The following is an 18,642-nucleotide window of genomic DNA, read 5'->3' on the forward strand; positions in this document are numbered from 1 at the left end:
CTGAGTGGTATTGGCACAAGAGTAGATATAGAACAGAGTCCAGAAATAAACTTAGACACTATGGGCAACTCATTTTTGACAAGCGTGCCTAGGCAATTCAATGGAGGAAGAATAGTCTTTTTAACAAATGGTGCTGTGGGGATTGCCTGGGTGGCTCAGTCACTTAAGCATCCGCCTTTGGCTCAGGTCATGGTCCCGGGGTCCTGAGATCGAGCCCCACATCAGGCTCCCTGCTCAACTGGGAGCCTGCTTCTCCCTCTGCCTGCTGCTCCCCCTGCTTGTGCTCTCTCTGTCCCTCTCTCTCTTTCTCTCTGATAAACAAGTAAATAAAATCTTTTTAAAAGTCCACTTAAAAAAAAAAAACAAATGTTCATAGCAGTAGTGTCCACAACTGCCAAACTGTGGAAGGAGCCAAGATGCCCTTCAGCAGACTAATGGATAAAGATGATGTGATCCATATACACAAAGGAATATTACGCAGTCATCACAAAGGATGAATATCCAACTTTAGTATCAGCATGGACAGGACTGGAGGAGATTGTGCTGAGTGAAACAAATCAAGCAGAGAGAGTCGATTATCATATGGTTTCACTCACTTGTGGAGCATAAGGAGTAACATGGAGGACATTAGGAGAAGGAAAGGAAAAGTGAATTGGGGGAAATTGGAGGGGGAGATGAACCATAAGAGACTATGGACTCTGAGAAACAAACTGAAGGTTTTGGAGGGGAGGGATTGGGGGGGTTGGGTGAGCCTGGTGGTGGGTACTAAGGCAGGCCCGTATTGCATGGAGCACTGGGTGTGGTGCATAAACAACGAATCTCAGAACATGAAAAAAATAAAATTAAATTAAGATGCTAAAAACTTAAAAGTTGGGAGCGCCTGGGTGGCTCAGTGGGTTAAGCCTCTGCCTTCGGCTCAGGTCATGATCCCAGGGTCCTGGAATGGAGCCCCACATCAGGCTCTCTGCTCAGCAGGGAGCCTGCTTCCCGGTCTCTCTCTGCCTGCCTCTCTGCCTACTTGTGATCTCTGTCAAATAAATAAATAAAATCTTGGGGCGCCTGGGTGGCTCAGTGGGTTAAAGCCTCTGCCTTCGGCTCAGGTCATGATCCCAGGGTCCTGGAATGGAGCCCCACATCAGGCTCTCTGCTCAGCAGGGAGCCTGCTTCCTCCTCTCTCTCTCTGCCTGCCTCTCTGCCTACTTGTGATCTCTGTCTGTCAAATAAATAAATAAATAATATTTTAAAAAATAAATAAATAAATAAAATCTTTAAAAAAATTAAAGTTGAACATGCATATATTCTAAGATATAAAAAAATGGTGCTGGGACAACTGGACATCCACATAAAAAAGAACGAAACTGGACCCCTACTTCACACCATATACAAAAATTAACTCAAAAAAAAAATCAAAGACATGAATGTAAGAGCTAAAACTATTAAACTTCTAGAAGAAAACACAGGCATAAATCTTCATGACTTTGGATTAGGCAATGGTTTCTTAGACAACATGTAATGCATAAACAACCAAAGTCAACTTGCATTTCATCAAACCTAAAAGCTTTTGTGCTTCAAGGGACACAACAAAGTGAAAGGACAACCCTAAAATAGGAGCAACTATATTCAAATCCCATTATCTGATAAATGATTAGGACCCAAAATATATAAAGAACTCATACTGCGGTCCCTAGGTGGCTCAGTTGGCTGGACCCCTGCTTTCAGCTCTGGTTATGATCCCGGGGTCCCGGGATCAAGTCCCATGCCTGCTTTTCCCTCTACCTGCCTCTCCCAACAGCTCCACGATTGCATTCCTAGGTGTGTACCCAAGAGGACTGAAAACATATGTCTGCATAAAAACCTTAATATGAACATTCATAGCAGTATTATTCATGACCCCCCAAAATGTCAGTTCATTGGATGGACAAGTGTAATGTTGAATGTTCATACAATATATCACTCAGTCATAGAAAGGAATGAAGTAGTTTAATCCATGCTAAGATGTGAGAGAACCTTGGAAACTTTGTGCAAAGTGAAAGAAGCCAGTCACAAAAGGCCACATATTATATGATTCAGTTCATATGAGAAGTCCAGAATAGGCAAATCCATGAGACAGACACTAGATTAGTGGTTTCTAGGGATAATAGTATAGGAAACGTCTGCTAAAATGGGTACAGCCTTCTTCTTGGGATCATGAAAATGTCCTGGAATTAGGCAGTGGTGATAGCTGTACAACGATGTGAATATAAAAACCACTGAAATGTACACTTCAAAGGGTGGATTTTGTGGTATGCGAATGACATCTCAATAAAAAAAGAACTATTAATACACATGACAGCGTGTGGGTGAATGTCGCAGACACTATGCAGAATAAAAGAAACATAAGCCATGTTATTCTGTGTATATGAAGTTCAAAACCAAGCCAAAAACCTCCAGTATCATAAGCTGTTTACCAATACATGTACACATAGTAAGGGAATGAAAATACTCACGAGGGAGACAAACCCCAAACTCGAGGTAGTGGAAGGAGAGAGAAAATGGACTTTGTATAAGAACTTCAGCTGGATCTGAATATATGTCTTTCAAAAGCATCTGAAGCAAATAAGGCAAAATATTAATGTTTGACAAAGGTGAAAGTTTGTTACAGTATCCTTTATACTTGTCTCTTAAAAAAAAAAAAAAACAACAACAGCTCAGTTCTGAGACAAACGTTGGACTCCTCAGCCAGGCTCTGGTTGACATGCTTCTCTGTGTGATGGAGACCAAGGGGAATTATGTTCTGCCTCTGGCTTGGTGGACTTGTCTGGATGAGGTACAAATAAGCTCTAGAACCTCCGAAGATGTCAGGGAGAAGGGAACAAGTCAGAAGAGCCTTCCAGGAAGAGAGGATGTTGGGGCTGAGCCTCAAATGGAGGCCTGACAGAGGGGACGCTTGACCCGGACACCCAACCCCCACCCCCTGGGTCTCTCCCAAAGCCTGGCCTGGCCCTGCTGATTCCCTTATCTGCCGGCTCCCAGCTGCCTCCCTCCTGGCTGAACTGTCGCCGCAGACTTCTGGGCCTGTGCCCCCTCCACAGGGATGGGGGAGGGAATGGGGTGAGCCTGGCCTCAGAGCCTCAGGGTTTCTGGCTCTTGACGGAGCCAGGGTTCTGAGGCCTCCACTCCCCACCCTTTACTTCCCTTCCTTAGGCTTTTTTCAGCTCTGGTTACGAAGAAATAGGCTGAGTCCAGTGTCCAAACTCTTGTCTGAGACATGCCTCCGGCCTGACCTTCCTGAGGACAACAGATTTCCCTACCTCGCTCCCAATATTGCAACTGCTGTTTCTAATAAAAAATAACAACGAAGAGAGTTACCACTACAGAGCTCATCCTCTGTGGCTTGCCGGGCAGGACCTGTGTCGAGTGGTCTTCTCAACAACATTTGCTGTGGGTTCTATGATTGTACCCATTACCTAGGCAAAGAAACTGAGGCTCAGAGGGTGGCCTGCCCAGGAATCATGCAGCAAATCAGTGTCAGAACTCAGAAAAGAGCACAAGCTCTTGCATGGACATCTTCATTTATATCATCATGGTGAGAATGGGATAAAATTAAGTAGGGAGAGCACTTAGCACAGTGCCTGGGGCAGCTCAGTGAACTGTGTGCTATTATTGTTATTAGGATATTAGTGCTAAAAAAAGAGAAAGTATTCGTATCAGAATTAGCATTCGTATTTGTACAGTTGTGGATAGAATTAGAATAATGATGATTAGATTTAGAATTAATATCAGTATTACTAGCACTAAAATTAGTATCAATATTAGAATTAAGATTAGGAATTAAAACTGGTATGGGTGTCACATGTTATTAGCATTATTACTAGAATTAGTAGTGCTAGTAAAAAAAAGGGTCAAGTATCATCCCTTGTATACAGTGGGTACTCAGTAAATCAATAAGAATACTTAACATTTAATGAGATCTCAGATTCAAGCAAGTTAATATCACTCGGTGGATTAAATCTCATTTAGCTGTCCCCATCACCCTATGGAGTAGCCACTGTTATTACCCCATCTCTACAGATGAGGAACTGAGGTCCAAGGGGGGCTGGTAACTTGACCAAGGCCATGCAGCCCCTCCGTGGTTAGGGCAGGCTATGAATGACAGGGGTGGGGGGTTAGCTCCAGAGTGGAAGTCCCCAAAACACTGCCCCTTAAGTCATAGAGGTCTTCACCCCCCTTCTCAGTTATGAGGGCTCAACACAGGACGTTGCACACAGCAGGAGGTCAATAAACACAAAGTCATAGCCATGCTCTTTTTCCTCCTCAAACCTCCCATTTTGCTTATGAGGACGAGGCCCATGGAGGCAAGAGGATGACAGGAAGCTCCTTCTTGGGTAGCCGGTGGGGGAGCAGGCTGTACTGACCCAGGGCTCCATCAGTGTCCTGTGCCCTTGGCAGGTCTCAGTCTCCCCATCTGTAGAATGGGTGGTCAGGACAGTGCTCCATCCTATGGAATCCTTGGACCACCACTGGATGGTCTTACCCCTGCTCTATGGGGAGCCAAGCTGGACACCTCATGTGGGCGTGAGTCCATTGATTTTACACAGAGGAAGTGCTCAGGACAGACTGGCCTGTGGTCTGTGTCAGCATGAAACACTGGCTGCCATCACTGTTGTTCCTCTCTGGGCGAGGTGGGACAGGGTAGAAAGGTGGGGACTGAGGTGCAGGGGTTCTGGAGGTCCCTCTCAGCAGTTGAGGGGCGAGCCACAGATCACATGAGTCCACATCGACCCATATGGCCCTGTCCCCTCCACCCCAGCGCCACCGGCCTAGTGCCTATCCCAGATTGACACGTGGGGTCTCATGGACTTCCTCCAAGACTCCGTCCGTGAATCTCTCTCTGTCTCTGTCTCCCTTCCCGGGTTCTCACCCTGTGTCCTCGGCCTTTGTCACTCTGGGGCTCTATCTTTCCCCTTCTGTCCTCTTGTTCTCTTTGCCCCTCTCTGTAGATCTTTAATTGTCGCTGGGTCTCTCTCGCCGTCTCTCCCTCCTCTCCTTACCCTCTCTGCCTCCTTCTAGCTGTGTCCCTTTTTCTTCCTGAGTCTCCCCATTCCCATCTCTCTCTGTCTCTGTCTCTTGCTCTCTGCCCCTCTCCCTTCTCTATCCCTTCAGTTCTTCTTCCCTTCCCCCACGCTATCCCACTCCTCAAGGACCTGCAGAGAAACCAACCCTGGGTCCCACCTGTTTCCCGCCTCCAAAGCAGCATGGCGGGCAACAAGTTGAGGCCACTGTCCCTGGGTGCCCCCCCCAGCCCCGCCCCCCATCCCAAGACAGCCTGTTACCGCGGAGCCAACAGCCACAGTCTCCTCCATCTGATAAGACTTATCTGCTGCCCCAGGGCAGGCCGGAGCTGGCGTAAGCCCCAGTGGGGCACTGAGTGTGCCCCTGCCTCCCGCCAGCCCTGGCCTGGCCAGGCCTCCAAGTTGGGCCTGGGTCATCAAGATGTCCCATGGGCTCTGGTTCAAATCCCACCAAACCTCTGTGAGTCTCATTCTTCTCGCCTGCAAAATGGGTAGTCACATCCCTCCTCTCCCTGTTGGCCGGGAAGATTCACATACTTAAGGGCCCAAGCCTGACCCAGCACACAGGAGGGACTTTGGAAACACTCACTGAAAAGCCTAGTGGAGTCATAAAACCATATCGGCTATTTTCATTTTATCTTGGCTTCAGCCCATTTTGTTTGGCTGGACACTGAAGTCCACGGGAGCCCAAGTTGAACAGGGTCCAAGAATCCATGGGGTGGGCAGGTGGTGCAGAGGAAGGCCCCCACTGCCCAAGAGGTGCCCCACCAGCAGGGAGCCCGCCCCCTCCTCTGGTCCGCCCCACCCACTGGGGCACCAGCCACTCCCTGGGGAGGAGGGAGGAGGGAGAGGGGAGGGAGGGAGGGAAGGAGGAAGGGAGCCTCAAAGGCCAAGGCCAGCCAGGACACCCCCTGGGATCACACTGAACTCGCCACATCCCCAAAGCGGCCGAACCCTCTGCACCAACCAGCCCAGGTCAGTCTCAGCCCCCCAAGAGCCCCCAGCAAGGCAAACCCCAGGCCTGCTGTCCCTTACCTCAAGGCTACCCCTCCAGCCTGCTCCAGCCTCCCCAACCCACCACTGGTCCCCACAGTGTCTACCACCCCTGAAACCCTTCACCGCTCCTCCAAACCATCTGTTGTTCCAGCCCCCATCTCTACTCCAGAAACCAACCCCCCAAACTGACCTCTTTCTGCCCTGACTTCCATCCTCTCCTTCCAAGGTATCTGTTCCTCTGATGACTTAACTCTGCTCCCCACACACCATCCCTGCCCCCTACAACATGCCTTTCTCCCCTAAATCCTAGCTCTGCTCTGAATCTGGTTTTCACTCACCTGGAACTGTTTCTGTCTGAGTTCTCCCAAAAACTCACTTTTGCTCTCCCATGCCTATTTCTGTTCCCCAAGCCCCTGTCTGATCCCCATCCTGGTTTCTGCTCTAAATTCTCTAGTCCCCTAAACCCTGGCTTCATCCTCTTATCTCTGTCTGCGCCTCTCAAGCCCCCTATTTGTTCCCTGTGACTTCTCTCTGATCCACCCCCCCAAACCACTACTCTCCTCCAGCCCCTTGCCCACACACCAAAAAGTCTATCACTCTAAACACCAAGTCTACTATCCCGAGTCTGTTCTACCACATGAATCCTCCTCATGCCTGCCTTCCCTAAACCCCATCTCAGCCCCCAAATGTGTCTCTGGCCCCCTGGATCTCCTCTGACCCCGTCTTTCTCCACCCCAATTCCATCTCAGTTCTCAAATTCCTCCTCTGCTCCCATAACACATCTTTATCAGACACACTCCTGCCTGTCCAAACCCACCTCTGACCCCTAAACTCCATCTCTGCTCCAGCAAAGCCCACAGAACCTCCAAACTTTTCCACGGTCCTCAGAATTTATCTCCGACCCCTGAACTACATCTCCAGCTTCTGAACGTTCTCTCTGGCTCTCAAACTTCACTTCAGATCTCCAACCTTGTGTTCTGCTTTTCCAACCTATTTCTGATCCCAAAATGTGACCTTTCAAATTTGTCTCTGCTCCTCAAACCCCATATCTGCTCTCCCCAAACACTACAGCTCTACCCCCAACCTCTCCACCCATCTGATCCTCATATTCCATCTCAAAGCCTCCCAAGACTCATCTGCCCGCAGACCACATCTTGGCTTCCTTCAGTCCCAAAAGACCCTCCCTTGAGGGCTGGGATAGGGATGTTACCTGGGGTGAGGGGCTGGGCCTTGGGAGAGTTGAGGGTGCCGGCCTGCTGCCTGCTGCCCGCTGCCCGTTGGGGCAGCACTTACTCTAGTAGGGCAGCTGATAAGGAGCTTTCATATCCCCCAGCCTCGAGATAAACTTTATCTCTGTCCGGAGAGTGATAACTGGGGGTGGGGGGGCTGGGTCCCTGCCATAGGAGGGGTGGGCAGCCCTGGAGCCACCAAGGTGCTAGGTGCAAGGATGTGGGGCAGTGGGACTGGAGGGAGATCATGGGGGAGTGGTGAGATGAGGATGAGGGGGGATAAAGGACAGTGGTGACAGAGACAAAAAGAACAAGAGACAGGCAAACAGAGAAGGAAGGGAGAAACGGAGCGGGTGGGGGGTAGAAAAAGAGACAGTGACAAACAGCAAGAGACAGGAAGAAAAAGAAAAGAGAAACAGAGATAGCAGGAAAGTGAAGGAGACCCAGGAACAGAAAAAGAGCAAGGCAGGAATGCAAAGAGTTTCACAGGTAGAAAAAATCATGGAGAGATGCAGAGGAAAGAGACGGAAACAGAGGAGGAGGCAAGACACTCACTCTGGGGAGAATGAGTGGAGATCCTGGGGCCTGGACAAGGCTGGTGGTGGACCCAGCCATGGGCACCTCTCTTTACCCACACAATCATGGGCTCCTCTCTTTACCCATACAAGCCCCGACCCTGAGCCCAACCTTCAGCGTGTTCACACAGCGGGTCATGTAGGCTGGGGCTGTGAGGATGGCCTTCTCCCCTACCTCTGTTACTCCACACCAAGGACAGGAAAACTGAGGCCTTCGGATTCACAGGGCAAGTCAGGGGCAAGAGTAGGTTTTCTGGCTCCTCACCCGGGCTGTGTGCAGTGGGGTATGGCCAAGCATGTGGGACTAGTGAGACAGACATGGAAATAAAGCCAGAGGGCAGAAAGAGAGAGAGAGGAGACAAACAAGCAGAAAGAGACTGAGTGGGAGAGATGAAGAGACATTCAGAGACGTGACTGGAGAGGGAGGGAGAAGTGAAACAGAAAGAGGTGAAAGACATGGAGGTGAAGATGGAGCGAGACAACCAGAGATAGAGACATGGAAAGCCAGAGAAAGGGAGGGGGAAAATTAGGCACTCATTAAAGCAGAGAAAGAGAGAGGACAAGACATATCATGGTAGCATAAAACGATGGGACAGAAATATGGAGGGCCAGGCTGGAGAAGAGAGAGTGTCGCCAGGAGACACAGGGACACAGATACACACACAGGGAAGGACAGAGACAAAGGGGCAAAGATGAAGCCGCCATCTCACGGGTCTTAGCTGGGCCCCTGTCTCTACCTCCTATCTGGCATATGGGGAAACTGAGGCCTGGGGCTGGCTGGAAATGAAGGAACCCGAAAGCAGAACTATGGTAGGCCTCCCCAGGGCAGACCTGTACCCCTCCTCAGAGGAAGCCAGTAGCCTTGGGGTGATTTCAAAAGTTGGGCGGGGATGGCAGAGATAAGCAGTGGGGGGTACTGACCCCCCCATGGAGTGGGGAGGAACTGAGGGGGCCCTCTGTCTGCAGACCCAACGGAGGTGGGGGGAGGGAGGAGTCAAGCCGGAAACCATGGGTTTCTGAGAAAGTTAAAAGATGCAACAGATAGGAATGAAGTTGGGGAGCACAGGAGGGTGAACCCCAAGGTCCCAGGGGTGACAAGTGGCTCAGGGGCCTCTGGCTCTGCACCCCAGCCCATCCCACCCAGACTCCTCTAGAGAGAGGAGGAGGGGGGGAGAAAATGAGAAGATAAAAAGATGATCAGAAAGGGAGAGAGAGGAGAAGGGTGAAGGAAAAGCAGCACAGGAGAAGGGGAAGTGGACAGGCAGGAGGGAAAGAGAAAACGAGGAGGGGAAGAGATGTAGAAAGGAGGAAGGCAGAAGAGGTGGCTGATTAAAGAAGAGGGAGAGGAGGAGGGCCGGGGAAAGAGAGAATGAGGGTATGGGGGGCCAAAGATGAGGGAGGAGTGGGAAGAGAAGCGAGAGGGGGAAGAGGAGAGGCAAAGAGGGGGAGTTGTGGGAGGAGGAAAAAGAAGAGATGGGAGGAGGGAGAGAGAAGGGGAAGCGCAAGGGGAGAAGAGGGAATAAAAGGGAGGGAGAGGAAGGGGGGCAGAAGGAAGGAGGGGATGATGGAGTGGAAGAAGGGGAGAGATCTGGGAAGGAAAAGAGGGCTAGGAAGACTGAGGGAATGGAGTAGGAGAGGGAGACAGGAGGGAAGGGGCCGGGGTGGGAAGGGGAGGAGGAGTTTGGAGTCTGAGGACCCCTCCTGTCCTCACAGGTCCCATCCGAGGCCCCATGGAGTTCCCTGGCCTAGGGGCCCTGGGGACCTCCGAGCCCCTGCCCCAGTTTGTGGACCCGGCCTTGGTATCCTCGCCACCAGAATCGGGGGTCTTCTTCTCCTCTGGGCCCGAGGGATTGGATGCGGCAGCCTCCTCCACGGCCCCCAGCACAGCCACAGCTGCAGCGGCAGCTCTGGCCTACTACAGGGATGCTGAGGCCTATAGGCACTCCCCAGGTAAACTCCTCCAGGTGGCTGTCTTAGCACAGGCTCCGTGCTGTCTGGGTGACTCTTAGCTAGGGCAGAATCCCACTAAGAGGTCATCTTGAAAATGGCCACTTCCCCCAGTTGATGCCAATGCTCCCCATGTGCCGTCTTGCTATAGCCATATTGGAAAGCAACGTCGGAAGTGGGTGATGGCGGCCCTAGTTGTCAAGGGACCCATGGGGCTCTGAATCCCAAAGGGCATCCTCAACGCCCCGTTTGGAAACGGGTGGAGGTTACCACAGCTGCCAAAGTGACCGGTGGGGCTCGATGTCCAGGAGTTACCCGATGGCCAGCAGCTGTTCCAGTTGCCTGTGGGAAGACTGGAGACTGGGCCGCTCAGTCGGAGCTGTGGGGCACCATCATGGCTTTGGACTGATCCCTCCTTCCTTCCCGTACCCACCCTCCATAATAGTCTTTCAGGTGTACCCACTGCTCAACTGTATGGAGGGGATCCCAGGGGGCTCACCATATGCCAGCTGGACCTATGGCAAGACGGGGCTCTACCCTGCCTCGGCCGTGTGCCCCACCCGCGAGGACTCCCCTCCCCAGGCCCCGGAAGACCCAGATGGGAAAGGCGGCAGCAGCTTCCTGGAGACCTTAAAGACAGAGCGGCTAAGTCCAGACCTCTTGACGCTGGGGCCTGCGCTGCCTTCGTCCATCCCCGTCCCCAGCAGTGCCTACGGGGGTCCTGACTTTTCCAGTACCTTCTTTTCTCCCACCGGGAGCCCCCTCAATCCAGCGGCCTATTCCTCCCCCAAACTTCGTGGAACACTGCCGCTGCCCCCCTGTGGTGAGGTCCCCACAAAGGGACAGGGAGGTTAAAATCGGGGTGGGGGGTGCCCAAGGCAAAGCTGGGCTGAGCCTGGGCTTCCTCGTCCCCTCTGTCCACCCCATCAGAGGCCAGGGAGTGTGTGAACTGCGGAGCAACAGCCACTCCACTGTGGCGGCGGGACAGGACGGGCCACTACCTATGCAATGCCTGCGGCCTTTACCACAAGATGAATGGGCAGAACAGGCCCCTCATCCGGCCCAAGAAGCGCCTGGTAAGACCCCAGGCCTGCCTCCCCTTCCCTAGGAACTGTTCTGGACCTGTGCAGGGATCCCTGTCCTCCTGCTCTACGAGAACCCATATTCCCCAGCCCATCCCTTCCCCATCCATGCAGGAACCCAGCTTTGCATAGGAATGTCCATCCTCAACCTACGTTCATAGGCTACTTCCAGGAACCCTGTCTTGTCCCTGCACAACAGCAGTGTTTTCCTCCTTGGGTTCACATGGGACTCACCTTAGGACAACCTGAACCACTGGGAGCCTGGCACCCTCCCCTAGATGTGTTGATTTCATTGGCGTAGGGTGTCACCTGGGCCTTAGGATCATTTTCAACTCTCTGGGTGATTCCAATGTATGGCCAAAATTGGGAATCACTGATGGAGTCTCACCCCCAATACCAAAATCCCCAATCCTGGACAGGAAGCCCTGTCCCTGCCCCATACAGAACCCACAGTCATCATCCTGTTAAGTACATCTGTTCTTACCCTGCACCGGAAGCCCTACCTTCAACCTGACCCTGACCTCTTGGGTCCCCTAAGCATCCCCTGTCCCGCCAGTGGGCTGATCTTCACATTTTCTCTCCCCCAGATTGTCAGCAAACGGGCAGGTACCCAGTGCACCAACTGCCAGACAACCACCACGACACTGTGGCGGAGAAATGCTAGCGGGGACCCTGTGTGCAATGCCTGTGGCCTCTACTACAAGCTACACCAGGTTTGTCTTGCCCCATCCCCCACCCCAGCCTCCCTCCTCTCCTCTCCTCCCATCATCCCGTTTCCCTCCTCCTCTGCTCCTGTTGCACCCCCACATCTACTTGCCCTCATAACCCTCCCCTCTCCCTACCTTTTCTGCTCCCTCCTTCCTTCTCTATTCCCCTCCACCTTGGTTCTCATCCCTCCCTCCTCCCATTCCTTCATCTCTTCACACCCTTCCATGACCTCCTGCCCCTCCTCCTTCCTCCTTGGGATTCCTCAGGACAATCCCTGCACCATACCAGGGTCATGCTCCCCTAGTCCCTGAAATAGTTCCCTATGCTTAACGAGGTGGGATGGAGATGGCCTCCCTGGTCAAGACACAGAGGCAAAGATGTGGAGTTGGGAAACACCCTGGGCCTCCCGTTTGGCAGGTGAACCGACCACTGACCATGCGGAAGGATGGTATCCAGACTCGAAACCGCAAGGCATCTGGAAAAGGGAAAAAGAAACGAGGGTCAAGTCTGGGAGGTACAGGAGCAGCTGAAGGACCAGCTGGTGGTTTCATGGTGGTGGCTGGGGGCAGCGGGAGTGGGAATTGTGGGGAGATGGCCTCCGGCTTGACGTTGGGCCCGCCCAGCACTGCCCACCTCTACCAAGGCCTGGGCCCTGTGGTGTTGTCAGGGCCCGTGAGCCACCTCATGCCTTTCCCGGGACCCCTGCTGGGTTCCCCCACAGGCTCCTTCCCAGCAGGTCCCGTTCCTCCCACCACCACCACCACCACCGTGGTAGCTCCACTGAGCTCCTGAGGGCACAGAGCATGGCTTCAGGGCTGGGGCGGGGACCCTCTCCTGTGTGGGCAGCAGTTACTACAACCTAGCCCTCTGGGCCCAGCCACCCCTTGGCCTGGACCTTCAAAGCTTTTGTAAAATAAAACCACCAAAGTCCAAAGTCCCAAGAGTGGAAGTGTGAGTCTGTGTGGGACCAAATCAAGAACGACGGGAGGGAGGTCACGTCTCTGAGGACAGCGTCTGGTGTGGGCCCCTGTGTGACACTTCACGATTGTGGGTTGTGACATGCAATTGCGAACAGTGTTTGTGAAAGCGCGTGTGGCAGCTTCCAGGTGGCCTGAGACAGCATGGGTCGCCACACACCACGGGGTGAGATATGGCATGTGATTGAGGGGGTGAGGCTCTGCAAGACGGGGTGCATGACACAAGGCAACAGCGGGAGCCAGGGTACGGGCGACTACGGGAGAGGACGTGGAGTGCGTGTGCTAATGCATGGCATGGTGTCCATGTGACTGCATGCCACGTTGGGGTGATCTTTGAGACGGTGTGATGGCCTATGTGTGGGGCACAGACCTGGACGGACAGATGCTTCTGGAACGTTGAACACGGGCTGTGTGTGGGGGCGTGTGAAGTCTAACAGTGGCACCACGGGGGGCTGCACATCCAGGGAGCCCTGGGGCTAGGGTAACAGCAGCATTTCTCTGCAAGTCTACACGTGTGGGAGTGCGGATCCGTGGTGTGTGCCAGGCCACAGTGTCTCTGAGGGACTGTCAGATGTGAGCAGTTCTGTGTGTACTTGTTCATGGAAAGTATCAACATGTGGAGTTTCAGCTCAGTCTACATCAGGGACCCCCTTTCCAGAGGACACAAGACATGTGCCAGAGAGGAAGGGAGTTGGGGGAAAGGGGGGACTGGAATGGGAGCTGTCCAGAAGGTCAGAAGGCCAGTGTGGGACCACGGGGCTGTCCGGGGGACCTTCCCTGTCAGTCATCGCTTATCTCTTTGGGCCCAGCTTGGCCTGCAGCTCTGTGGGAAATGGTAGAGAAAAAGAAGGGAAGATTAGGAGGACAAAATAACTTCTGGGGGTGATATTTAGACCCCATAGGTAGGGGGAGCCCCCCCCACAATGCCAACTCCCACGCCAACGCACCTACTCACCTGGGCCAGCTGCTCCCCCTCCAGAGTAGAATCTGTTCTTCCAAAATGGAAAACCCTGGGGCGCCAGTGTGGCTCAGGCAGTTAAGCTTCAGACTCTTCAGATGAGGTCTTGATCTCAGGGTCACGAGTTCAAGCCGCATGTTGGGCCTACTTAAGAAAAAAAAAATTCCAAAATGGAAAACCCTTACATAGGAGCCTGTGCGGAGTCAGGTGACGCCCCGAGCCAGAGAGGTTAAGTGGCTCGCTGGAGGCCACATAGCTGGAGACAGGGGGCCAAGCCAGGTTGTGTGGCTTAGCCTCCATACCACCCAGCAGCTCCTGATTGCAAGGAGCCCCATTTGCTGAGCATTTAGTGTGGGTCGGGCAATAGCCAGGAAGCTTCAGTTGCTTTAGTTCATGAACACCTGGAAAAAAAAATACTCCAAGGAAAGGAAAGTATACTACACACTTTACATTTTTGTTTTGCTAAAGAAAAAGTAAGGCTCACAACTGGTGTTACTTGCCCTGGCCACACAGAGTTTAGGGAGTGGATTTTGGATACCACTTCCCCCTCCATGTAAGTCTTGCTCACACTTAACTGGGCTGCCTCTCTCTCTACCCCCCACCCTTGCTCTTGCTCTCATCACTCAATCCACTCACATCTGAATTTGCTTTTGAGTTGCTTCTCTTTATGGCTTTCCCCCAGAGCCCCAGAGCAAGGACCGTGGGCCCGCAGGTCCTGAACATAGTAGGGGTAAGCAGATGTCCTCAGGACAGCTCTCCTTCAGCTACTGGCCAAGCGGGCCCGCTGCAGAATCATGGCAGTCCATGTTCATTACAGGGATTGTCCAGAACTTTCCTGGTCTTTGTAAAAGCCTCCTGCCTCCCTGGCCACCCCACAGAACCCCAGCCCTCTTACCCTGCAAGAGCCCCTGTCCACATCTGGAACAGAAACCCCTCTCAGAACCTGTGCTGGACATGTGCCTGGCCCTACCTTGCTCAGGAGCCCCAGCTCTTACCTCCCAGAACAGCTGCCCTAGCCTGACACTCTAAGGGAACCCTTTGTCTAATTAGCAACAGGAAACCCATGCTGACCCTGGACAGAAGCATCAGCCCTCACCTTGCTTTGGAGGAAGCCCTGTCCTCCCACGGCACAGGAACCTTGGACTCAGGCCAGTTAGGAATCTGTGAGCTCACACTCTAAGGAAGCCCTTTCACCACCCTTTAGAAACACTTGTGCTGGGGTGCCTGGGTGGCTCTGTCAGTTAAGCAGCTGCCTTGGCTCAAGTCATGATCCCAGGGCCCTGGGATAAAGCTCCATATTGGGCTCCCTGCTCAGCAGGGAGTCTGTTTCTCCCTCTCCCTCTGACCCCCTGCCTGCTTGTGCTCTGTCAAATAAATAAATCAAATCTTAAAAAAAAAAAAAGAGGGCACTTCGGTGGCTTAGTGGGTTGAAGCCTCTGCCTTTGGCTCGGGTCATGGTCCCAGAGTCCTGGGATCAAGCCCCGCATCGGGCTCTCTGCTCAGCAGGGAACCTGCTTCCTCCCCTCTCTCTGCCTGCCTCTCCACCTACTTGTAATCTCTGTCTGTCAAATAAATAAATAAAATCTTTAAAAAAAAAAAAGAAAAGAAATACGTCCTGACCCTCTTTGGTAGTCTTGATCTCTCTATAGAAAACCTGCCTTGACTTTGGACAGGACACCTCTGTCTTCACACTGTACTGGAGCTCAGCCCTCCAGACAGCATTTTAGAAACACTTGCATCACAATAAAATTTAGTTCTGAACCACTGACCTAGCTCTCTCTGCAGAAACTTTGAACCTCTTTGGGAACTCCCAATTGAATATAGAAGCTCTTGTCTCCATTGTTGATAATGACCCTTGATGTTACTCTGCACCACAATCCCTGATCTCACACCCTAACCTGTAGAGTCCACAAAACCCATGATCCAACTCTTTTTTTAAAAGATTTTATTTATGTGACAGAGATCATGAGTAGGCAGGCGGGGTGGGGGGGAAGCAGGCTCCCTGCTGAGCAGAGAGCCCGATGCGGGGCTCAATCCCAGGACCCTGATATCATGACCTGAGCCGAGAGAGAGAGAGAGCCAGAGCGCGCGCATGAGCGCGTGCACGTGTGCATCTTGTGCGCGAGGTGGTAGGGAGGGGCAGAGGGGGAGAAAGAATCTTAAGCAGACTCCCTGCTGAGCATGAAGCCCACTGTGGGACTCTATCCCAGGACCCTGAGATCACAACTTGAGCTGAAACCAAGAGTTGGACACTTAACCAACTGTGCCAGCCAGGCGTCCCCACTCCCATCATTGTAATCCAATTCTTTTTTTTTTTTTTAAGATTTCATTTATTTATTTGACAGAGAGAGAGACAGAGAGCACAAGCAGGCAGAGAGGCAGGCAGAGGCAGAGAGAGAAGCAGGCTCCCCGCTGAGCAAGGAGCCCGATGCGGGGCTCGATCCCAGGACCCTGAGACCATGACCTGAGTCGAAGGCAGCGGCTTAACCCACTGAGCCACCCAGGCGCCCCTGTAATCCAATTCTTAACATGAACCTCAGTCTTGAACTTACAACACTTTCTTAAAAAAAAAAAAAAAAAGAAAAAGAAAACCCTTTTCTGAGCTTGTGGTAGGGATGCCTGTCCTGACCCTCTACTTTAGGCCTAGACCTCATCTTATACAGTTACCTATGGCCTCACCTGGCACAGGAACCCCTACACTGTACAGGGCTTTCCATCCTTACCACGTGTTAGCTTCGTAGCCCTGACCCTCTACAGGCAGCCTTGCCTACAACTGTACTAGAGCCCTCTGACTGGACTTTTCATAGAAAACCTTTTCCTCTCAACAGAAATCCTTAACTCCACTCACAGGAATCTCTGGCCTGATCCTTAAAAAAAAAGATTTTATTCATTTATTTGACAGTGAGAGAGCAATAGAACATGAGCAGGGCGAATGGCAGAAGGAGAGAGAGAGAAGCAGGCTCTCCGCTGAGCAGGGAGCCTGACACAGGGCTTGATCCCAGGACCCTGGGATCATGATCCAAGCGGAAGGCAGATGCTTAACTGACTGAGCCACTCAGGCACCCCTCTGGCCTGATCCTTTATAGGAACTCCTAACCTTGCTTTCTGGAAACATTCTCTTAACCCCAAACAGGATGTCCTGACGTGACTCTCTCTGACAGCCCTGGCCCTGGCCCTGGCCTTGTCCTGGAAGCCCCACCTTCCCCACTTTACAGGAACCATTATTCTGACTGTTGCTAGTGGCTGCCACATGCGACTGATAGCTCTGTGGGCTCTGTAGACTCCTGTAGTAGGCCCTGCTATACATTCTTCAAACCTGTGTTCTCCTGAGCTCACTCACTTTTCTGACCTCCCTTACAGTGAGATGTGGACATGTGACAGAATTCAATGCAGTATGGGCAGTGATATACACCACTTCCAAGCCTGGCCCACAAAAATCTCTCATGGAATCCTTCACTCTCTTTCTTTTCCCATCTACCAGCTCAATAGTGCGAACTCCAAGGATTCAGAGGACAGCAGAGCCACAAAATGGAAGTAGCCTGGGTTTCTGAATGATCAGTAATAAATACTCACATTGGACTTTATATGAGCAAGACATAAACATTTATTTGTTAATCATCTAATATTCTGGGTTTGTTACAGCAGCTAGCATAATTTAGCCCAATTGGGATGCCTGGGTGGCTCAGTCGGTTAAGCATCTGCCTTTGGCTCAGGTCACAATCCCAGAATCCTGGGATTGAGCCCCATGCTCTCTGCTCAGCAGGGAGTCTGCTTCTCCCTCTACCTCTCACACACACTCGTGCTATCTCTCTCTCTCTCTCTCACATGCGCTCTAATAAATAAATGAGAGCTTTTAAAAAATTTAGCTCAGGTGTGCCTGGGTGACTTAGTTGTTAAGCATCTGACTCTTGATTTCTGCTCATGTCATGATCTCTGGGTTGTGAGATCAAGCCCTGCATCGGGCTCCACACTCAGCGTGGAGTCTGCTGGTCCCTTTCCCTCTGCTCTTCTTCCCACTCTCTCTCTCTCTCAAACAAATAAATAAATATATAAGATATTTAAAAATTAAAAAAAATTTTAGTCCAATTAAAAACAATTCCTTGGTCGAATCTAGACGTGAACACCTGTACCTACTGCCTACATTAACATAGCTCTGAACCTGTAGAGAAATACTTGTGCTGAGCCTGAACTGGACCATCTGATCTCCTTGTAGGAAACTCATAATGCAGTCTCAGGAGCCTCATTCTGAACTTGTTTGGGAACCCCTAGTCTGGAGCTCTCCTTAAACAACTGTCTTGCCCGGTATAGAAATCCCTGCTGGGTTCAGGAGAGGAACAAAAGCATAGAAACTACAGGAAGCCCTGTCCTCACTCTGTCCAGGAACACTGACCCAGCAGAACACCAAAAGTGACCTGATCCTGTCCACGAATCCCAGTCCTCACACAAAAGGAATACCTCTCTTCAGGAAGCACGGAAACTCTGCACTCAATCCTGTGAAAGAATCCCAGCCAGATAAAGGAAACCAAAGACTGACACTCTACAGCAGGATCAGAAAACTATAGCCTTCAGGCCAAAGTCAGACTTCAGCTGGTCTCTTCATTTTTTTAAAAAAGAATTTATTTATGGGGTGCCTGGGTGGCTCAGTCGTTATGTGTCTGCCTTGGCTCAGGTCATGATGCCAGGGTTGTGGGATCGAGTCCCACATGGGGCTTCTCCCTCTGGCCCTGCTTGTGTTCCCTCTCTTACTGTGTAAACTTTTTAAAAAAGAACTTATTTATTTATTTGACAGAGAAAGAGAGAGCACAAGCCCGGGGAGCTGCAGAGGGAGAGGGAGAAGCAGGATCTCCACTGAGCAGGGAGCCTGATGCAGGGTTTGATCCTAGGACCCTGAGATCACCACCTGAGTGGAAGGCAGACACTTAACTGCTTGAGCCATGCAGCTGCCCTCCCACCCCCATTTCTTCGTTTTTAAAGGAAAAGAAAGAACATGCCACAGAGACCATTATGTGGCCAGCAAAGCCTAAAATATTTACTATCTGGCCCTTTATAGACAAGTTTACTGACCTCTGCTCTTCAGGAATCTGTCTTCTGACTATAAAGAAAAATGGGCCATGGGTCT

At 51.7% G+C, this 18,642-nt stretch overlaps 1 protein-coding gene and 1 long non-coding RNA gene across 2 annotated transcripts; one reads left to right on the plus strand and one right to left on the minus strand.

Annotated features, from left to right (window-relative positions):
• Positions 1-2,627: 2,627 nt before the first annotated feature.
• Positions 2,628-13,216, minus strand: LOC308337893. The gene is made up of 3 exons (XR_013966350.1): positions 12,023-13,216; positions 3,349-3,446; positions 2,628-2,826 (listed from the first exon to the last, which is right to left on the minus strand). It is a non-coding gene; the product is annotated as an uncharacterized lncRNA (long non-coding RNA).
• GATA1 (GATA binding protein 1) lies at positions 9,579-12,380 on the plus strand (the record flags this gene model as incomplete). The annotated part of the gene is made up of 5 exons (XM_080831438.1): positions 9,579-9,801; positions 10,244-10,621; positions 10,729-10,874; positions 11,468-11,593; positions 12,006-12,380. Exons 1-5 carry the CDS (start codon positions 9,582-9,584, stop codon positions 12,378-12,380), a joined length of 1,245 nt encoding a protein of 414 aa, XP_080687564.1. The 5' UTR covers positions 9,579-9,581.
• Positions 13,217-18,642: the final 5,426 nt, after the last annotated feature.

Source organism: Martes martes (genome assembly GCF_963455335.1).
Source record: "Martes martes genome assembly, contig: scaffold_224, whole genome shotgun sequence".
NCBI lineage: Eukaryota > Metazoa > Chordata > Mammalia > Carnivora > Mustelidae > Martes > Martes martes.